Raw genomic sequence first — 16,124 nt, forward strand, 5'->3', positions numbered from 1 at the left:
GGACCTAGGAGCTAGGCCCCAGATAGCTCCAGCAGCACAAGAGAAAATACCTACCCTGGAAGGATTCCAAGCTTTGAAGCTCTGTAGAGAACAGTAACCCAGACTGCAGAAGGTCCTGTGATCTGTCTTGTGACCTGCCGCAAGACCCACCTGGCTCATTTCTGAGGTTCACCCCTAACTGTCTCAGCTCACATACTGCAGGTGGCAGATACTTCTGCAGCTCACTCTGAATGTCAAGGGTAGTGTTGCTTTATGAGAGTATAGGGACATATTATCAAAGAGGCAACTCTTGTGGGGCAAAACATGTCTCACCCTATTACAGACCCTACTTCCTCTTTGTTCATTTATTTGGCATCATTTGACAAAGATTTTCCCTTTCATGTCAGCGGATTCTTTTACAGAATTTTATTAATTTAATTGTAATCAGACCTCAGTTGTCAGAGTACAAAATAATACACAATTTAATTTAAAAATACTTTTCAAACAAGACAAGGGACAAGAGATATAGACCAAGAAAATGCTCACCTTTCCACTTGGCCAAAGTCTGGTCTCCTTCAAATCTGGATTAATGATGCTTTTTCAAGAAGTTTTTCCCAATTAATCCTACCCAATTCTGTTTTCCTTTACATTATTTCAACATGATACGTAGCCACACAAAAATGGTTTAACATGAATTTGCACTTGTTTAGGAATTGTTCCACAAGCATCTGAAGGTTGTAGGTTCAGTCTTTAAAACTAGAATGTAATCAGGGACTATGCCTTTCATTTCTTCTGTTTATCCCATAGTTTGGATACTCTGGATAAAGAACTTAAAGTTGTTGGCTAAAATGTAATTTTAAGGAAACACTTTATATTTCACACCAAGTAAGGTTTTCAATATTGTATATTGTAACTCAGAGATTCTATCAAATGAGTGCAGATATTACCGTGCTGTAACCATCCAGAGTCCCAGGGTCACATTGGCAGCCAAAAGTACACTGCCACCAAGCAAGATGAAAAATCCTATCAGATCTTTGACATCATTGTCTCCAATCACTGAGGTAAGAGTAGCATCTAGGAAAGAGTTTAAAATCCATTGTCCGTCCAAAGCAAAGCAGGGCACTGCATTAACAATAGCCAGAGCTCCCGAGAGGGAAATCAGGTACCTGGTTAAAATCGGTTAAGGAGCTTACGGCGAGGTCTGAGGGCAAAGCACATTTGTGGGAGTCAGAAGCAGGCATTTTACCAGGACTGGATTTGAGATTACAGGTGACTTCCTTCCTTTCTTTAAATCTCTGCTTACCAGTATACACCATTGCTTCTTAGATCTCTACTATTTAAAACAAATGACATATTATTTCGAAGTTCAAAAACCTTGACTAGAAAAATAAAGGCCAACCACTTGTAGACCAAGACAATCTGTAATGAACTCCTTCAGAAGACTAACTCTTTCTAATTCTTTAATTATACATCAAGAGAAAGGAATAAGAAATAAGGGAAAATTACTTTTTGATCCTTACGAAGTATACGTTATATTAGATATATAAAGATTTTGGCCCCTTGAACTCTATTTTACTATCATCTGTAAGGTCATAGTGTAAATATCTCCGAGAAAAAGCTGTAGTCTACAAGGTACAATTTTGACTGTACACATTTTTTAGTAACTCATTTGTTAACTAATTTGTTACTAATTTGCTCATTTGTTTTGTTTCATTTTTTTTTGCAAATCATTAAGGAAAGAAATTAAAGATTTAAAAGTGACAAAAATAAAGAACCTTTCCAAACTGTTCAGTTTATTGAAATTCTATATAATAACCAATTAAATTTTTTTTTTACATGCAAATATAATATGCTAAAGAACACATGAGATTTTGTCCTCTGAATGCTATTTTAGTATTGGAAACCAGTTTGATCTCCCTTACGCATTCCTCCACTTGATCAGAGCCAACAGGCTCAGAAGGGGTGGAATTCATCACCGCATCAGTAGCTGAAGCGTTCATCCTTTATAAACGTACTAAAAGGTTTTATACCCCTAAATTCAACTCTCAATTTGTATTCTAGGTTCCTTCCCTTCGACATCTTAACCTTTCTCTCCTCCCAATCAATCTTTCTTCTCTGACTTCTTCCTCCCTAGGTACAATCTGATCTTTTTCAACTTTAAAGTCTCTTTTTTTGGTATTAGCAGTTAACTGATACTTGTAAGGTCTGTTCATGCTCTCTAATCAAGGTAAAACTAATGAAGTTCCAAGTAGCACTTTTTTTTTTTTTGCGGTACGCGGGCCTCTCACTGTTGTGGCCTCTCCCGTTGCAGAGCAACAGGCTCCGGACGCGCAGGCTCAGCGGCCATGGCTCACCGGCCCAGCCGCTCCGCGGCATGTGGAATCTTCCCAAACCGGGACACGAACCCACGTCCCCTGCATCGGCAGGCGGACTCTCAACCACTGCGCCACCAGGGAAGCCCCCAAGTAGCACATTTTAAAAACATCTTTCACGCCAGAAAGGATACTTGACAAATGTCTCCACAACCACAGGCAGATCTATGCTTAGAAAGTTGAAACGTGGAATAAAACTGGTGATGCTCACTAAAAAAGAAAAATAAGAAATAATATTATTTATACAGATAAGCAACAGCATTATGAATTTTACCATATGACTAATAATTGGGCTAGCCTATTAAATTGATTGAGAAAGCCCTTCCCAAACATATGCAGGCAGGCTCTATGGCCCACATATAAAAGCAATTGGCAATTCTAGAACATCTAATAAAAATAGTGGAATACAGAAATTCATGTCTCAGTGTACTTATATTTTGAGGTGCGAATATGATAAAACTGATTATATACCAACTATGACTACCAAATACAGAGATTGACTTTAAAAATACAAAATATTTTTCAAAATATTTTTCAAAGTATTCCATTTATATGAAATGTGCAGAAACAGGCAAATTTGCAGAAACAGAAAGTAGATTAGTGGTTGCCAAGGGCTGGGGGTGGGTGGGTGTAGAGAAGTAGAATGACTGCCTAATGGGTATGGGCTTTCTTTTTGGGGTGATGAAAATATTCTGGAACAAGACTGTGGTGATGGTTCCACAACTCTGAATATATTAAAAACTACTGAACTGTACACTTTATTTTTTATTTTTAATTTTTTTTAACATCTTCATTGGAGTATAATTACTTTACAATGGTGTGTTAGTTTCTGCTGTATCACAAAGTGAATCAGCTATACATATACATATATCCCCACGGCTCCTCCCTCTTGCATCTCCCTCCCTCCCACCCTCCCCATCCCACCCCTCTAGGTGGTCACAAAGCACAGAGCTGATCTCCCTGTTCTATGCGGCTGCTTCCCACTAGCTATCTATTTTACATTCGGTAGTGTATATATGTCCATGCCACTCTCTCACTTCGTCCCAGCTAACTGTACAATTTAAAAGGGTGAATTGTATGATATGTGAATTATATTTCAATAAAACTGGTAAAAAAAAAGGAACATAAAAAAAATCTTGTACAACAAAATAAGTTAGACTGTATGATCTTCAGCCATATGGAGAAGCTATATGTTTAATCCAATCATGTTGCCACTGTTAAAACAATTATGTTGGCCCGGTTTTGAAATTATATTCATATAAAATTCATGTGTCATGCACAAATTACTTTATCATCATTATCACTGTGATTCCAATCGCTTCTCGGCCTTTTGGCTAAGATGAAGTGTAGTATCACTATGATTCCAGGCATTCTTTGACATATGCTGCTCTTGCTACTGTTTTGGGAGCTTGGATAAATTTAATAAACGCTCAGAGAATATCTTAGAGATCATCTATGTGATATAAACGGTAGTGAAGGAAAAATGCGTCATGTGTCACTCTCCATAGGCAGACATGGTGTTCAGCTCCATCTTGCTTTATAAATTCAGATTATTTTCCTACTGCTTAAATTTCATTTCGTGCTTAAGAACAAGTTAACAAGACTTTGAAAAGTGATCAAATATAATAAATAAAATTAATGCAAGATGTGTACTGAGTTGCTACCACTGAGAATATATGCCATTGTAGCGATATTCTGAGGGTCTACCACAATAATACCCACCTGTGTAGTGAAGGTGCAGTGGATGTCCTACATACAACATATCGATTTGAGGTGGGTGTTTCACTTTTATTAAGCGAGTATGAGTTTCCAAAGAAGGTATTATACAGAAACTTGAACTTGAGCTTTTTTTACAATCTTTATTGGTTCTACAAACTTGGGTGGCTTCCACTGCTTTCCGGGCAGGTAGACATGTATGCTAGGGATAGAACATTAATTAGTCAATATTAAAAATGACTTGTTAACAAGAAAAACACCAAGTTACATTACTTCAATATCTTTCATGTCACCTAGCATATTAGGAATGAAGCTCATATAAAGGAAATGCCATTTATGTGTATCTACTATAAATTAGATTCAATTATTCCACTTTGGCCAAATAAGATATTACCATTATAAAATTTTTAAAGATTCTCAGATGAAATATGACATGTGAAATGTAGAGATTTTAATAAAATTATACAAAGCAAAAGGGCAATGGTTTTGTAGATTCCATTTTAGTTCTATATGCTTATTTTGTAATAATTATATCAGGCAAGCAAGACTGCTTCAGGGACAACTTACCAAACGCTTATTAAAATTATTTCTATAGGAAAAGCACACATCTGTAAGGCTGTGATTGTTACAGCATTCAGTCGAACCGTCTAGCCGTTTGTATGCTGAAGAGAAATGGTTTATTAAAATCTGTTATTAGAAAAAAGAATCCATTACACAGAAGTACATTTGTAATAAGAATTTTGCTTTCAAGACAAAAAGAATTAAGTAAAATGCATATGAATTCAGAAACAACTGTATAATTGACAGTTCAGCTTGTCAGCTACTCACTGCAGAGTTTGATTTTACATTATAAAAAGAGATACATCCAATTTGAAATCAAGAAGCATCAATTACCCTAGGTTAGTTGTCTTCATATAAACTTACCCACTCGTAAAGCTGGAGTTCCAGGGTCTCAGTAGGTTTTGCAATAACTCCAGGTGGTCAAGCACAAATATTTAATGAGCCACTATTAGATGTCCTAATGCTGCTGATCCACTGATCCAATTTCACTACTGAACTCCTGTGCTGTGCTGTTAGCACAGTGAGCTAGAGCAGGGGATCCCCAACCCCGGGGCCGCGGACCGGTAGCGGTCCACGGCCTGTTAGGAACCGGGTCGCATAGCAGGAGGTGAGTGGCGAGCGAGCGAGCGAGCGAAGCTTCATCTGCCGCTCCCCATCGCTCGCATTACCGCCTGAACCATTACTCACATTACCACCTGAACCACCACCCCTGCCCCCTACCCTGGGGAAAAATGTCTTCCACAAAACCGGTCCCTGGTGCCAAAAAGGTTGGGGACCACTGAGCTAGAGGATGCCTAAGAGACTCTCATCCCTAAGGACATCATATCAAATATCTCTCCCACCTCCAGGCTTATCTTGAGGCTTTCCCCACAGAACCAGGGCAGCCCAATTGGACCCCACAGATATGCACATATTTGCCTGCATACTAGTAATCCAGTTACCATTTTTGGAAGATAACAGAAACAGGGCAAGTATCCCCATTATTCATTTATTTTTTCAAGTTCTTTGGTAGACTGCTTCTCTTGTGTCTAGGGTAGAATAAGGAAGCTAAATCACTGTTACAGCTGGGACAAAAATTTTTTTCCATATATTTATTTTGGAAGGTTTCCTGCATTCAGCACATCAAACCTGTAAAGCAAAATCGATGCGTGGGGACTTCCCTGGCAGTCCAGTGGTTAAGACTCCCAGCTTCCACTGCAGGGGGCACAGGTTCGATCCTTGGTCAGGGAACTAAGATCCCACATGCCACGGGGTGTGGCAAAAAAAAAAAAAAAGAGAGAGAAAAAAAATTGATGTGTGGCAAGGACCAACTAAACTTAGAATCTTATATACCTACTACCATACTCATATGTGCTGAAGAAGAGAAAGTAAAGTTATCCCCGATTTCCAATACTACGAAAAGCATTATTAACAAGAGTGCCTTTAGGAGTGCTGGCGTGAAAATGGTTGTTGATATGCAATCTGACTTTATAAGGATTTTATATTTCAGGCAAAGGTTTCTGTTTGTTTTTAAATCTTTTCTTTTTTTCTTCTAGATCATTTGGTTAGACTGGATGTCCTTAAACACGCACTGTTGCCAACGCGAAGAACAAAACAGAGGTGAAGTAAACTAACAGATGCATCAATTTCTCCTCTGCAATGGCTAGCTGTGTGGGTAGTTTTGCCTTGTTTTCTTACCATAACTGAATGGGTATTTAAATTCTGGGTGATGAGTAATATTTAAAATATGAAAGCAAACTGTGAACAACTAATGGCACAAACTTGTGCCTATAATCACTCATCAGCCCTAACGGTAAACTATAAGGTAAAAAGGTGTTTAGGATTAAAAAAAAAAAAAAAAAAGATCCAGGCAAAAGCCCTCAGTATTTTTTCTCATCAGTTGCCAAGTCGCACCAATTTTTACCTTCTCATTATTTTTCTCTTTATTCTCACTAAAGGGTAGACTCCAATTCTTTCTCACTTGACCCATTTGAAGAGAGTACTAACGCATCTAGTTTACCACCTAGCTCTCATATGCAAACTTGTCCTACATACTGAATGCTTCAGATTAACCTTCCAGTGTAGAACTCTGAGAATGTAGCTCTTCTAATCCAAATATCCAAAGACTCTGTGCTGCTCCCAAACAGTCTAAATGCCATAGCCTAAAACATAAAGACTTCTACTTTTTTTTTTTAGTCACCTTAGCTCATACTCTTCTCTTGCTGAACCAAATTATTAGCAGTTCCCTGACCAACTTCTAGTCTGTGGCGCCGAGGTTCATTTATATCGGTCTCCTGAAATTAAACTCACTGTTGAGGCCCAGCTCAAGAGCTGCTGCTATGAAGCCTGTCCTCATCTTTTCAGTCAAGACTGACTGCCATCAACTCTCACAACTCCCAATACTTTTTGTCATTAATTATATTTAACCTTGTACCGTAATGTGGGCATGGTCTAATTCTTTGATTAGACTGTGAGGTCTTTGAGGGAAAAGTTTCTCAGTATCTTATATAAGGTGAATAACTCAATATGCACTGAATACATAAATGGTGTTCTATGCCACTTGCCTTTGTATCAGTAATGATTTTTAAAAATTTACATCTGATGCTTGATTCTTATTTTTTCCTGGAGGAATGTATGCAACACAGAATTGAAAAGTCAAGAATTTGATATCACTGTTGATATAGCATGTCTGATAATACAACAGCTTAAAGGGGCCAAGCAGGTATCAAATAAATGAAGTGGATAGTGTGTGGAAAAAATAGGAAATGGTGGGGGTTGTGATGAATTAGAGAATACATACCTTGTTCTAGGCCACTCAACTTGGGGCCGAGAGTCAAGAGATCATCTATTTTATTCCATGAGAAAGAAGCCTGGACCCTCATGTGAAACCTTTTCTTTTTTCTTTTTGGCCGTGCTGTGCAGCATGCGGGAACTTAGTTCCCCGACCAGGGATTGAACCCGTGCCCCCTGCAGTGGAGTCTTAACCACTGGACCACCAGGGAAGTCCCGAAACCTCTTAAATATTGGCAGCCAATTAAGAATTTTAAAAATATTGTGCAAGCCAAACCATACACATCTGTCAAGGCTGGCTGGATTTGGCCTCTAGGTTACCACCAATTTGTGACCTCTAGGTTATGGCTTCTTCCTATGGTGATTAATCCAATTAAAACATAAACTGATGGCTATGGCTACCATGACAAAATGAAGTGCCTCCTGACATACAGAATTTCCCATTATTTTGTTATCATGTGAGAAGTAAACTTGATATTTCTCTGTTTATCAATTTAAAAAAAGTTGTACATTTAAAAATGTATTTTATTTTAGAATCTTTTCTACTGGATCACATTAAAGGACAAGTCACTTAATTTCTGTGACTCAATTCTTAACCTATAAGACGGGTATGCCAGAGGTAATTTTCACATTAGTATACTGCTATCAACATGAGAGACCAATCCAATTCTACTTTGGAAGGCACATTCAAGACTGCAATGGGAGGGCTTCCCTGGTGGCGCAGTGGTTGGGAGTCCGCCTGCCGATGCAGGGGACACGGGTTCGTGCCCCGGTCTGGGAGGATCCCACATGCCGTGGAGAGGCTAGGCCCGTGAGCCATGGCCGCTGAGCCTGCACGTCCGGAGCCTGTGCTCCGCAACAGGAGAGGCCACAACAGTGAGAGGCCCACGTACCGCAAAAAAAAAAAAAAAAAAAAAAAGACTGCAATGGGAGGTCCCAGAGGCATTCATGGCTTCAGTTTAACTTTAGGAAATTAGAATTCTCCCTTAAATCTCCCCAGACTGGGAAAGAATTAGGGAAATTAAGACCAGAACAGTTTCATAATTCCATTACAAGGAGAACCTGCATATTCTGAATGTACCCTAAGATGGGCCCTAAGATACTTGTAGAAATAGTCTAGTCTTCAAAGGATGGTCTAGACCAGAGGTAATTTTGGAATAAGGCTGGAAGGAAGAGACTTTTTCAATCTATAGTTCACAGTACTCACTACTTTTTACATCACTAAAATGAATTGAACAATTTTCTTACCCTAGTTTAATAAATATATAAATGTAACTAGAGTTCCAATATAGGCATGCAAACCTATTTATTCTATTTATTTATTTATTTATTTATTTACTTATGGCTGCATTGGGTCTTCATTGCTGTGCGCGGGCTTTTGTGGCGAGTGGGGGCTACTCTTCGTTGCGGTGCGCAGGCTTCTCATTGCAGTGGCTTCTCTTGTTGTGGAGCACCGGCTCTAGGCACGCGGGCTTCAGTAGTTATGGCTCGCGGGCTCTAGAGCACAGGCTCAGTAGTTGGGGCGCACGGGCTTAGCTGCTCCGCGGCATGTGGGATCTTCCCGGACCAGGGATTGAACCCATGTCCCCTCCACTGGCAGGCAGATTCTTAACCACTGCGCCACCAGGGAAGTCCCTTTATTCTTAGTTCTATGGTAGAATTTATACCAGCACCACCTAGTACCAAGTAGTTAAAAAATTATAAACTCTCTCTCTCTCTTCAATTGGTGAGAGCAAAGAAACCTTGGATGATACCTTGATATTCACAATGGGAGAACAGACACTTTTTTCTAAACATTAGAGAAGATTTGAGCATAAAAACAATCTGGGTACTCAAACTATGTGGAAAAGATTTCCAGAGTTTTCCTTTTACTATTTTAAACTAAGTCAGGAACGGCCTTTTCTCACTTCAGTTAAAGATGCATAAGATAGGACAATACTCCCTGTGCCAGGCAGTTACAGGTATATACCCTCATCTCCTCTGAACAGGAATATAGGCTATTCAAAGGGGATGCCTGTGTCTGGACTCATAGCTTCATTTTAGGGAGCGGTTGCCTTTAGTATTCAATCTCACTCTTTTTAAAATGCCATTCAAGTGCTGGACTTAGTAGTCTTTCTTATTCAAGACAATGCTTCCAAGAAAGAAAAAAAGGAATTTAGCTTTAGGCATATATGAAGAGTGTCTCCTGAAACTAAAGAAAGAGGATGCAAGCTACTTGTTAGAAAATAATCCCCAAAAAGAAACAAACTAGTTCTTGTCTGTAACTTTTAGTTTCATTCAAATCACTAAGTGGCATATGGACACAGAGCAATCTTAAATTAAGCAGAGGCTTGAATATGAAGAGGGGAACTTTGTTCTGTTCTGATGCAGAATGAAACCAGAGATTTATTCCAGGTACAAAGGGCTCTAAGCCTCACCCAGTGTCCTTTTTGGGGCTTCCTGCAAAGGCCATTCAATCTGCAAGGAGTGTGTGGGACAAGCTCCTTAGGCTTCTTGCCCCATGTACCAAGGGCAGAGGTGTAATTAAACCAGCCTTGGTTCTGTTGGTGCTGCTCATAGTTTAGCAGGTTAATGTTTAAAAATCAAAAACGAAAGGACTGACAGAAGAAAAAAGTAGTTCCCAACAATTTCATAAAATGAATAGTCATTTCATGTTGATTAACCACATTTTTCTAATTTGCCACAAATATACCTGTTAATATTTTAAGGAGAACATCTAGTCTGCTTAATTAATACCGTAATTAATTAATATCTTAGGGAATATCTTTAAAAATTTAAAATTACACCTGGGAGAGTCAGGGTATGAAATGAGGCCAGAAATGATTGGCTGGGACAGCTTATGAGCACTTTCAGGGTCAGATCTTTCTAAGGTGGCTTTATTGTTTTCAAGTGGTATAAATTTTCAGAATTTGAATTATGTATATTGAATTCTACTCTAAATTGAATATGAATCACTTTTGGATTATGAGCTACTTTGCATTACCATATTTGGCTATATCTTTGCCATCTACTCATAATGTAGGATAACAAAGGTCCCTAGATACATGTAAAATAATATCAATCCATAGTTTTCTTGTTTTTTTTTTTTTTTTTTTGTGGTACGCGGGCCTCTCACTGTTGTGGCCTCTCCCATTGCGGAGCACAGGCTCCGGACACGCAGGCTCAGCGGCCATGGCTCACGGGCATGTGGGATCTTCCCGGACCGGGGCACGAACCCGTGTCCCGTGCATCGGCAGGCGGACTCTCAACCACTGCACCACCAGGGAAGCCCCGTAGTTTTCTTAAATGTCCATAGCCACTTTGGTCAAGTCTGCCATTAAAATTAATCTAGTAGGGCTTCCCTGGTGGCGCAGTGGTTGAGAGTTCGCTTGCCGATGCAGGGGACACGCGTTCGTGCCCCCGTCCGGGAAGATCCCACATGCCGCAGAGCAGCTGCGCCCGTGAGCCATGGCCGCTGAGCCTGCGCGTCCGGAGCCTGTTGCTCTGCAACGGGAGAGGCCACAACAGTGAGAGGCCCACGTACCGCAAAAAAAAAAAAAAAAAAAAAAAAAAAAAAAAATCTAGTATATATTTTAAGTTACATTTACAGTCATTAAGATTTCTACAGTCTGGCTGAGTATATGTACTCCATTTAAAAATGATTAAATGGAGGTACGGGTTTATCAGATACAGTCATCATGTAAAATCAGCAAGTATCCTAATACAGTCGCTCCTAAGGAAATGAGACATATATTGAAGAATTATTATTTTGGGATTGATTTTTTTATTAGTGTGGGAAGAGTAATATCTGCTTTGGGTTTTTAAACAAATACCTCCAAAATATAGCATATGATCCATAATAGTGAAATACTCAAAAAGTTAATAAGGAAAGAGTTTCACAGTATTTCAAGAAAAATTTCACTTCCATTCTGTCTGCCTGAATAAAGACAAAAGCTTAAACATCTGAAATGCAGATATTCTAAATAAAACAATCCTACTGGAGAGAGCTTTATTTGATTACGATGTCATTTTGGCTTTTGTAATTCAATACAGATTGTACCAAGTTTAGAGAAACTTGAGGAAAATGATAAAGGACTTAAGAAGTATGAAATTATGGATTATTTCTCTTACAGAAGAACACACTGTGGATTACACACCCAACTGAAAAGATGCGATACATGGAAAAACATGAGATGCAATATGAAGTACTGAGTGCTACCTACGAGGTATTTCTGCCCCTGCCAAAAATGGATCCTGAATCTAATCAAGCCTCTGGACCTAACTACCATCTATAGGAAATTTGGGGGATACCGAACATGTTAATGATAAATTTGACAAAACAAATGACTCAGTTTCTTCAATAAATGATATTAAAAATAAAAAGTCAGGGGGAATTGTTACAACTTAAAAGAGACTTAAAAGGCATACCATCCAACTTAAACCAACTATAAAAACAAAACCAGAGAAGAGTGCAGGTATTAGGAATTATTGTTAATTTTGTTAGGTGTGATAATAGTACTGTGGTCATGTCTAAAAGGTCATCATCTATTAAAGATATGCTGAAGTTTATGGATAAAATGACAGGATACCTGGGATGTGCTTTAAAATACTTCCCTCAAAAGTGGACAGGCTGGATAAAAAAAATGGCAAAATGTTGATAATTGCTGAAGCTAGGAGAAGGATACATGAGGTTTCATTTATACTACTCTCTCTCTCTTTTTTTTTTTTTTTTGGGCCGTGCTGTATGACTTGTGGGATCTTCGTTCCCCGACTAGGGACTGAACCCATGCCTTCAGCAGTGAAAGCGCGGAGTCCTAACCACTGGACCACCAGGGAATTCCCTGTACTACTCTCTTGACATTTATGTATGTTTGAAAAATGTTTACAATAAAAAAAATTCTTAAAAATGGGTTATACATGGAAGACTACATTTGAAAAAAATTTTAAATCAGTTCTTACTACTTTGTCACTGTTGTACACAGTACTTTAATACAGTTATTCTTGATAATTAATCATATTTCTTAACCCCAGTAGATGTAGACAAGTATCCAGGCATTTCTTGACTTAAAGATGTAGTCTGTGAGCATAATTTGTGCTTTCCAGCACTTTCAATAATTTGGGTCCCCATAATTTTGTATGAAGAGTTGGCAGACTGGTTTTTCAGAGCTGGAAGAGCTAAAAATAAATTTGGAAGCTTCTGAGAATAAACTTGCTTCACCCTGTCGCCTACGACACAGAACAACAGATGTGACTTCAGTGGGTATTTTCGGACACCAAGATGACTTCCTCTGGATGACTGCCACACAAAAAAACCCTACCCCAAATAGCTTTGGACATGCCACCATCCATACAGCACAAGGGTATTTAATTGCTGGAATTTAGTTAATTGGTTATGTTTGAGCTTGAATGCTGACTTAACACAAGTGTTTTTTAAATGCTGAAAGAATTAGATACTAGAGTTCTGAAAATCAAATATGAAATTAGTTAGAAGTTCAACAACAATATATAATAAACAAAACATACATATTAGTATCTAACTTACCAAGAAGAATGTTTACTAGTTTAGGCTTATTATTACTTTACTGATTTGTTTTAAATAAGTTAGGACAAAATAAATCTACAGACATGATCTAAGAATTAGCAAATGGCAAGTACTGCTGCTTGAAGCATTATATTATACTGAGGAAATATACACACCTCTAACTGGGAAGCTTAACTGCTGTAAAGTTGATGCACTTATACAGTAACCAATTTGGGGCTCATAGGCGATGGTATCGAGACATTCATTCCAATCTTGTACATTTGTAACAGGACAATCCTGTAGATGGGTGACAAGGTCTCCCACAAAAAGGCCTCTGGGTCCAATGGCAGGTGAGTCCTTGGGAAGAGGGCAGAATTAAATCAGATAATGTGTGAAGACAAGCTATGATTAATCTGAGCAAATAATAAAGACACTGACTTAATTAAGTAGACTATTTTGAATAATGTAGAAAATAATCCAGCTTTGAATCCAAGATGTATAGTCCTAGAAAATTAACAAAATAACACCCAATAATTATACTTTTCATATTTCACTAAAATTTTGAATTTTTCACAAATGAAAACCAAACAAACCCCACTTGCCAACAGTTAAGATTAAAATGATAAACTTTTTCCCAAACTGCTAATTAAAATTTTTTGTGAAAGTAGTCATCAGAATGCTTTCAATGTCCTATATCATCAATGGATAAAATTATAAGACTTATCTAAACACAGTCCCAAATATGCAGACAATACCGTCAGCACAATGAACACATGAGTACATGAGGCAGTTGCTCACAAGGTAATTTTCCTTGTCCCAAAGTGTGAAGAGAAGACTTGATACCATCATAGTAGTCTAAGGGAGTGAAATACAGAGTTGAAGACATTAATTTAAACTCCCACGAAATGTTCTGCTGGCTAGCCTAGGTTCCATCTTTCTTACTTCTTAGGAGTAACGACATCTGACTCAAAAGCAGAGTTATAAAAATAAACAGTAAAGGTAAATGATGCATTTAATCAAACTACAGTTAGAAAGTCTTGATACTATCCTTGTAACTCAGAACAGAAACAATTTTCAGTATTTTAAAAGAGCCAATGTAGTTCACAAAACTATTTCTTTGATTTGAAAGGATTACAGTAATTTCTTCAGGAGAAACTGAGCATTCTGTACATGAGAACAGTTTGAATAAAAGTTCCTTAAAAAAAAAAAAAGTTCCTGACATAAAATGCTAAGTGTTACATCACAAAATCTGGCGAAAAATACCCCAAGTAATCTGTTATTTACCTCAGCAACTTCAGTGATAAGCACCCCGACTCCAGTGTAGTAAAACGGCAAGAGAATTACAGGAAGGAGAACAAGAGCTAAAATACCCAGGAGTGCAAGGACGAAATTATGCCAGATACCTGAAAAGAGGGAAAAAAAGGAATAAGCTCAACCAGGGGCAGGAATGATATCATTCCAGGTAGTTGTACTTCATAATACTTAGGCATTCTGATAAATTAGTAAAGTAACCAGAAGAAGCTGTGAGGCAGATAGATCTACTTATTAGTACAGAAGACAGATGTTCAGTTAGAGGTTTCTTCCATTTCAGATATTAAAATCTAAAATGAGCATGTTAATACAATACTAGGAAGACCACATGCTAATATGATTTAACACTATTAGAATCTATATTCGATTACATACATACCTCTATTATATATGTAAAGGTGTGTGTGTATATAATGAATAGAATATCTTCTACTTACTACTCTTTTCTCAGAAAATGTATACATATTAATTTAAACATAGTTGTGAAAAAAAAACATACTTGTGATCTTTGAAAGGAACTTCAGAGCTATCAAATAAAAGTTATGATGAAGTAAAAAACATTCTTGCTGAACTGGGGTATGTATCTTACATCAAGACTATAACTATCTCTGCCATCTCTGAAGAGATGGTTAGGTGAACCCAGTGGTGTGCTGGAGCCTGCTCCTACCAGCTTGCCACAGTTGACCGGGCCTCTTTAACCAACTCCTCCTTCAGGAACTTCAAGTTGGCGCTTTGAAATTGGCCACGGTGGGAGTATTTACACCACAGAAACCAGCAAATGCTACATATCAGAGCTCTCCACCCTCTCCTCCAGGGCTAGATGTTAAACATTCACTAGCATACCTCTAGATTACCCCCCCCTCCCATACCGATCCTTGCCCTCTAGTACAGTTTTTCTCATAAGGCAGGGTGGAAGCACTACCCACTCTCTGAGCAGTGTGATTCTTAGTTGTGCAGGTCTTGTCCTTTACAATACAGGACATATAGCATTCCCGACTCCATCCTCTGAAAGTCATTAGTGTTCTCCAGTCACTGAGACAAGCAAACAACTGCCCTCACCCCACACATTCCAAATATCCCCAGGAGGGTGATAGCACCAGTGGTTGAGGACCAGTGTTCTATAATGATAGAAACATAACTTAAAAGACATCTCCCAGACTCTCAGGAGGCTGAGTATGGCCATATGACTGTTTCGGCAAAAGGATGCAAGTGGAAGTGATGGGGATTGTCTTACTGGCTGGAATGTAGCTATGATGGAGCTAAACCTGAGTCCATGACGCAGAAGCTGCATGTTGGGAATAGTAGAGCTAAGACAGAAAGAGTCTGAGTCCCCCAAATCATAGAATTATCATATCAGCATTGAACTACTTACATTTGCAATGTTTTATGAGAGTTTAAGTCACTACTATTTTTAGCTTTTACAGCAGCCAGATACCTAGCTAATATGGATCATATTCACAATGTAAAATGTTCCTCTAGTCCAGGACATATTGGGTAAACAATATTTTCTGTTTTGCACACAGCAAGATCTTTTTTTTTTTTTTTTTTGCGGTACGCGGGCCCCTCACTGATGTGACCTCTCCCGCCATGGAGCACAGGCTCTGGACGCGCAGGCCCAGCGGCCATGGCTCACGGGCCCAGCCGCTCCGCGGCATGTGGGATCCTCCCAGACCGGGGCACGAACCCGTGTCCCCTGCATCGGCAGGCGGACTCTCAACCACCGTGCCACCAGGGAAGCCCCAGAAAGATCTTTTAAAAACACTAATGGTATCAAGCTATTTATCACAAACTATATTTTGCTTTTTCATTTATATATTTTCGACTTCTTCCTCACCTGCACATTCATATCTAACCCACTTCTTATATCCACTACAGAGTAATCCATTTCAAAAAAAAACATTGACTTATTTATAAGG

General features: G+C 38.7%; 1 protein-coding gene across 2 annotated transcripts in view; it reads right to left on the reverse strand.

Annotated features, from left to right (window-relative positions):
- Positions 1-390: 390 nt before the first annotated feature.
- LOC137216971 (membrane-bound transcription factor site-2 protease) overlaps positions 391-16,124 on the reverse strand; it is a 38,641-nt gene continuing 22,907 nt past the window's right edge. Inside the window, exons 6-12 of one of the 2 annotated variants that reach the window (XM_067723105.1) lie at positions 14,182-14,300; positions 13,696-13,752; positions 13,074-13,254; positions 4,635-4,729; positions 4,074-4,269; positions 2,486-2,561; positions 391-1,145 (exon numbers count right to left, since the gene is read on the reverse strand). In XM_067723105.1, coding sequence (XP_067579206.1) covers positions 923-1,145; positions 2,486-2,561; positions 4,074-4,269; positions 4,635-4,729; positions 13,074-13,254; positions 13,696-13,752; positions 14,182-14,300 — 947 coding nt within the window. In that variant the 3' untranslated portion in view covers positions 391-922. The remainder of the gene's footprint in view (positions 1,146-2,485; positions 2,562-4,073; positions 4,270-4,634; positions 4,730-13,073; positions 13,255-13,695; positions 13,753-14,181; positions 14,301-16,124) is intronic. The other variant, XM_067723106.1, reaches the window with a different exon arrangement.

This window comes from Pseudorca crassidens, chromosome X (genome assembly GCF_039906515.1).
Source record: "Pseudorca crassidens isolate mPseCra1 chromosome X, mPseCra1.hap1, whole genome shotgun sequence".
Taxonomy (NCBI): domain Eukaryota; kingdom Metazoa; phylum Chordata; class Mammalia; order Artiodactyla; family Delphinidae; genus Pseudorca; species Pseudorca crassidens.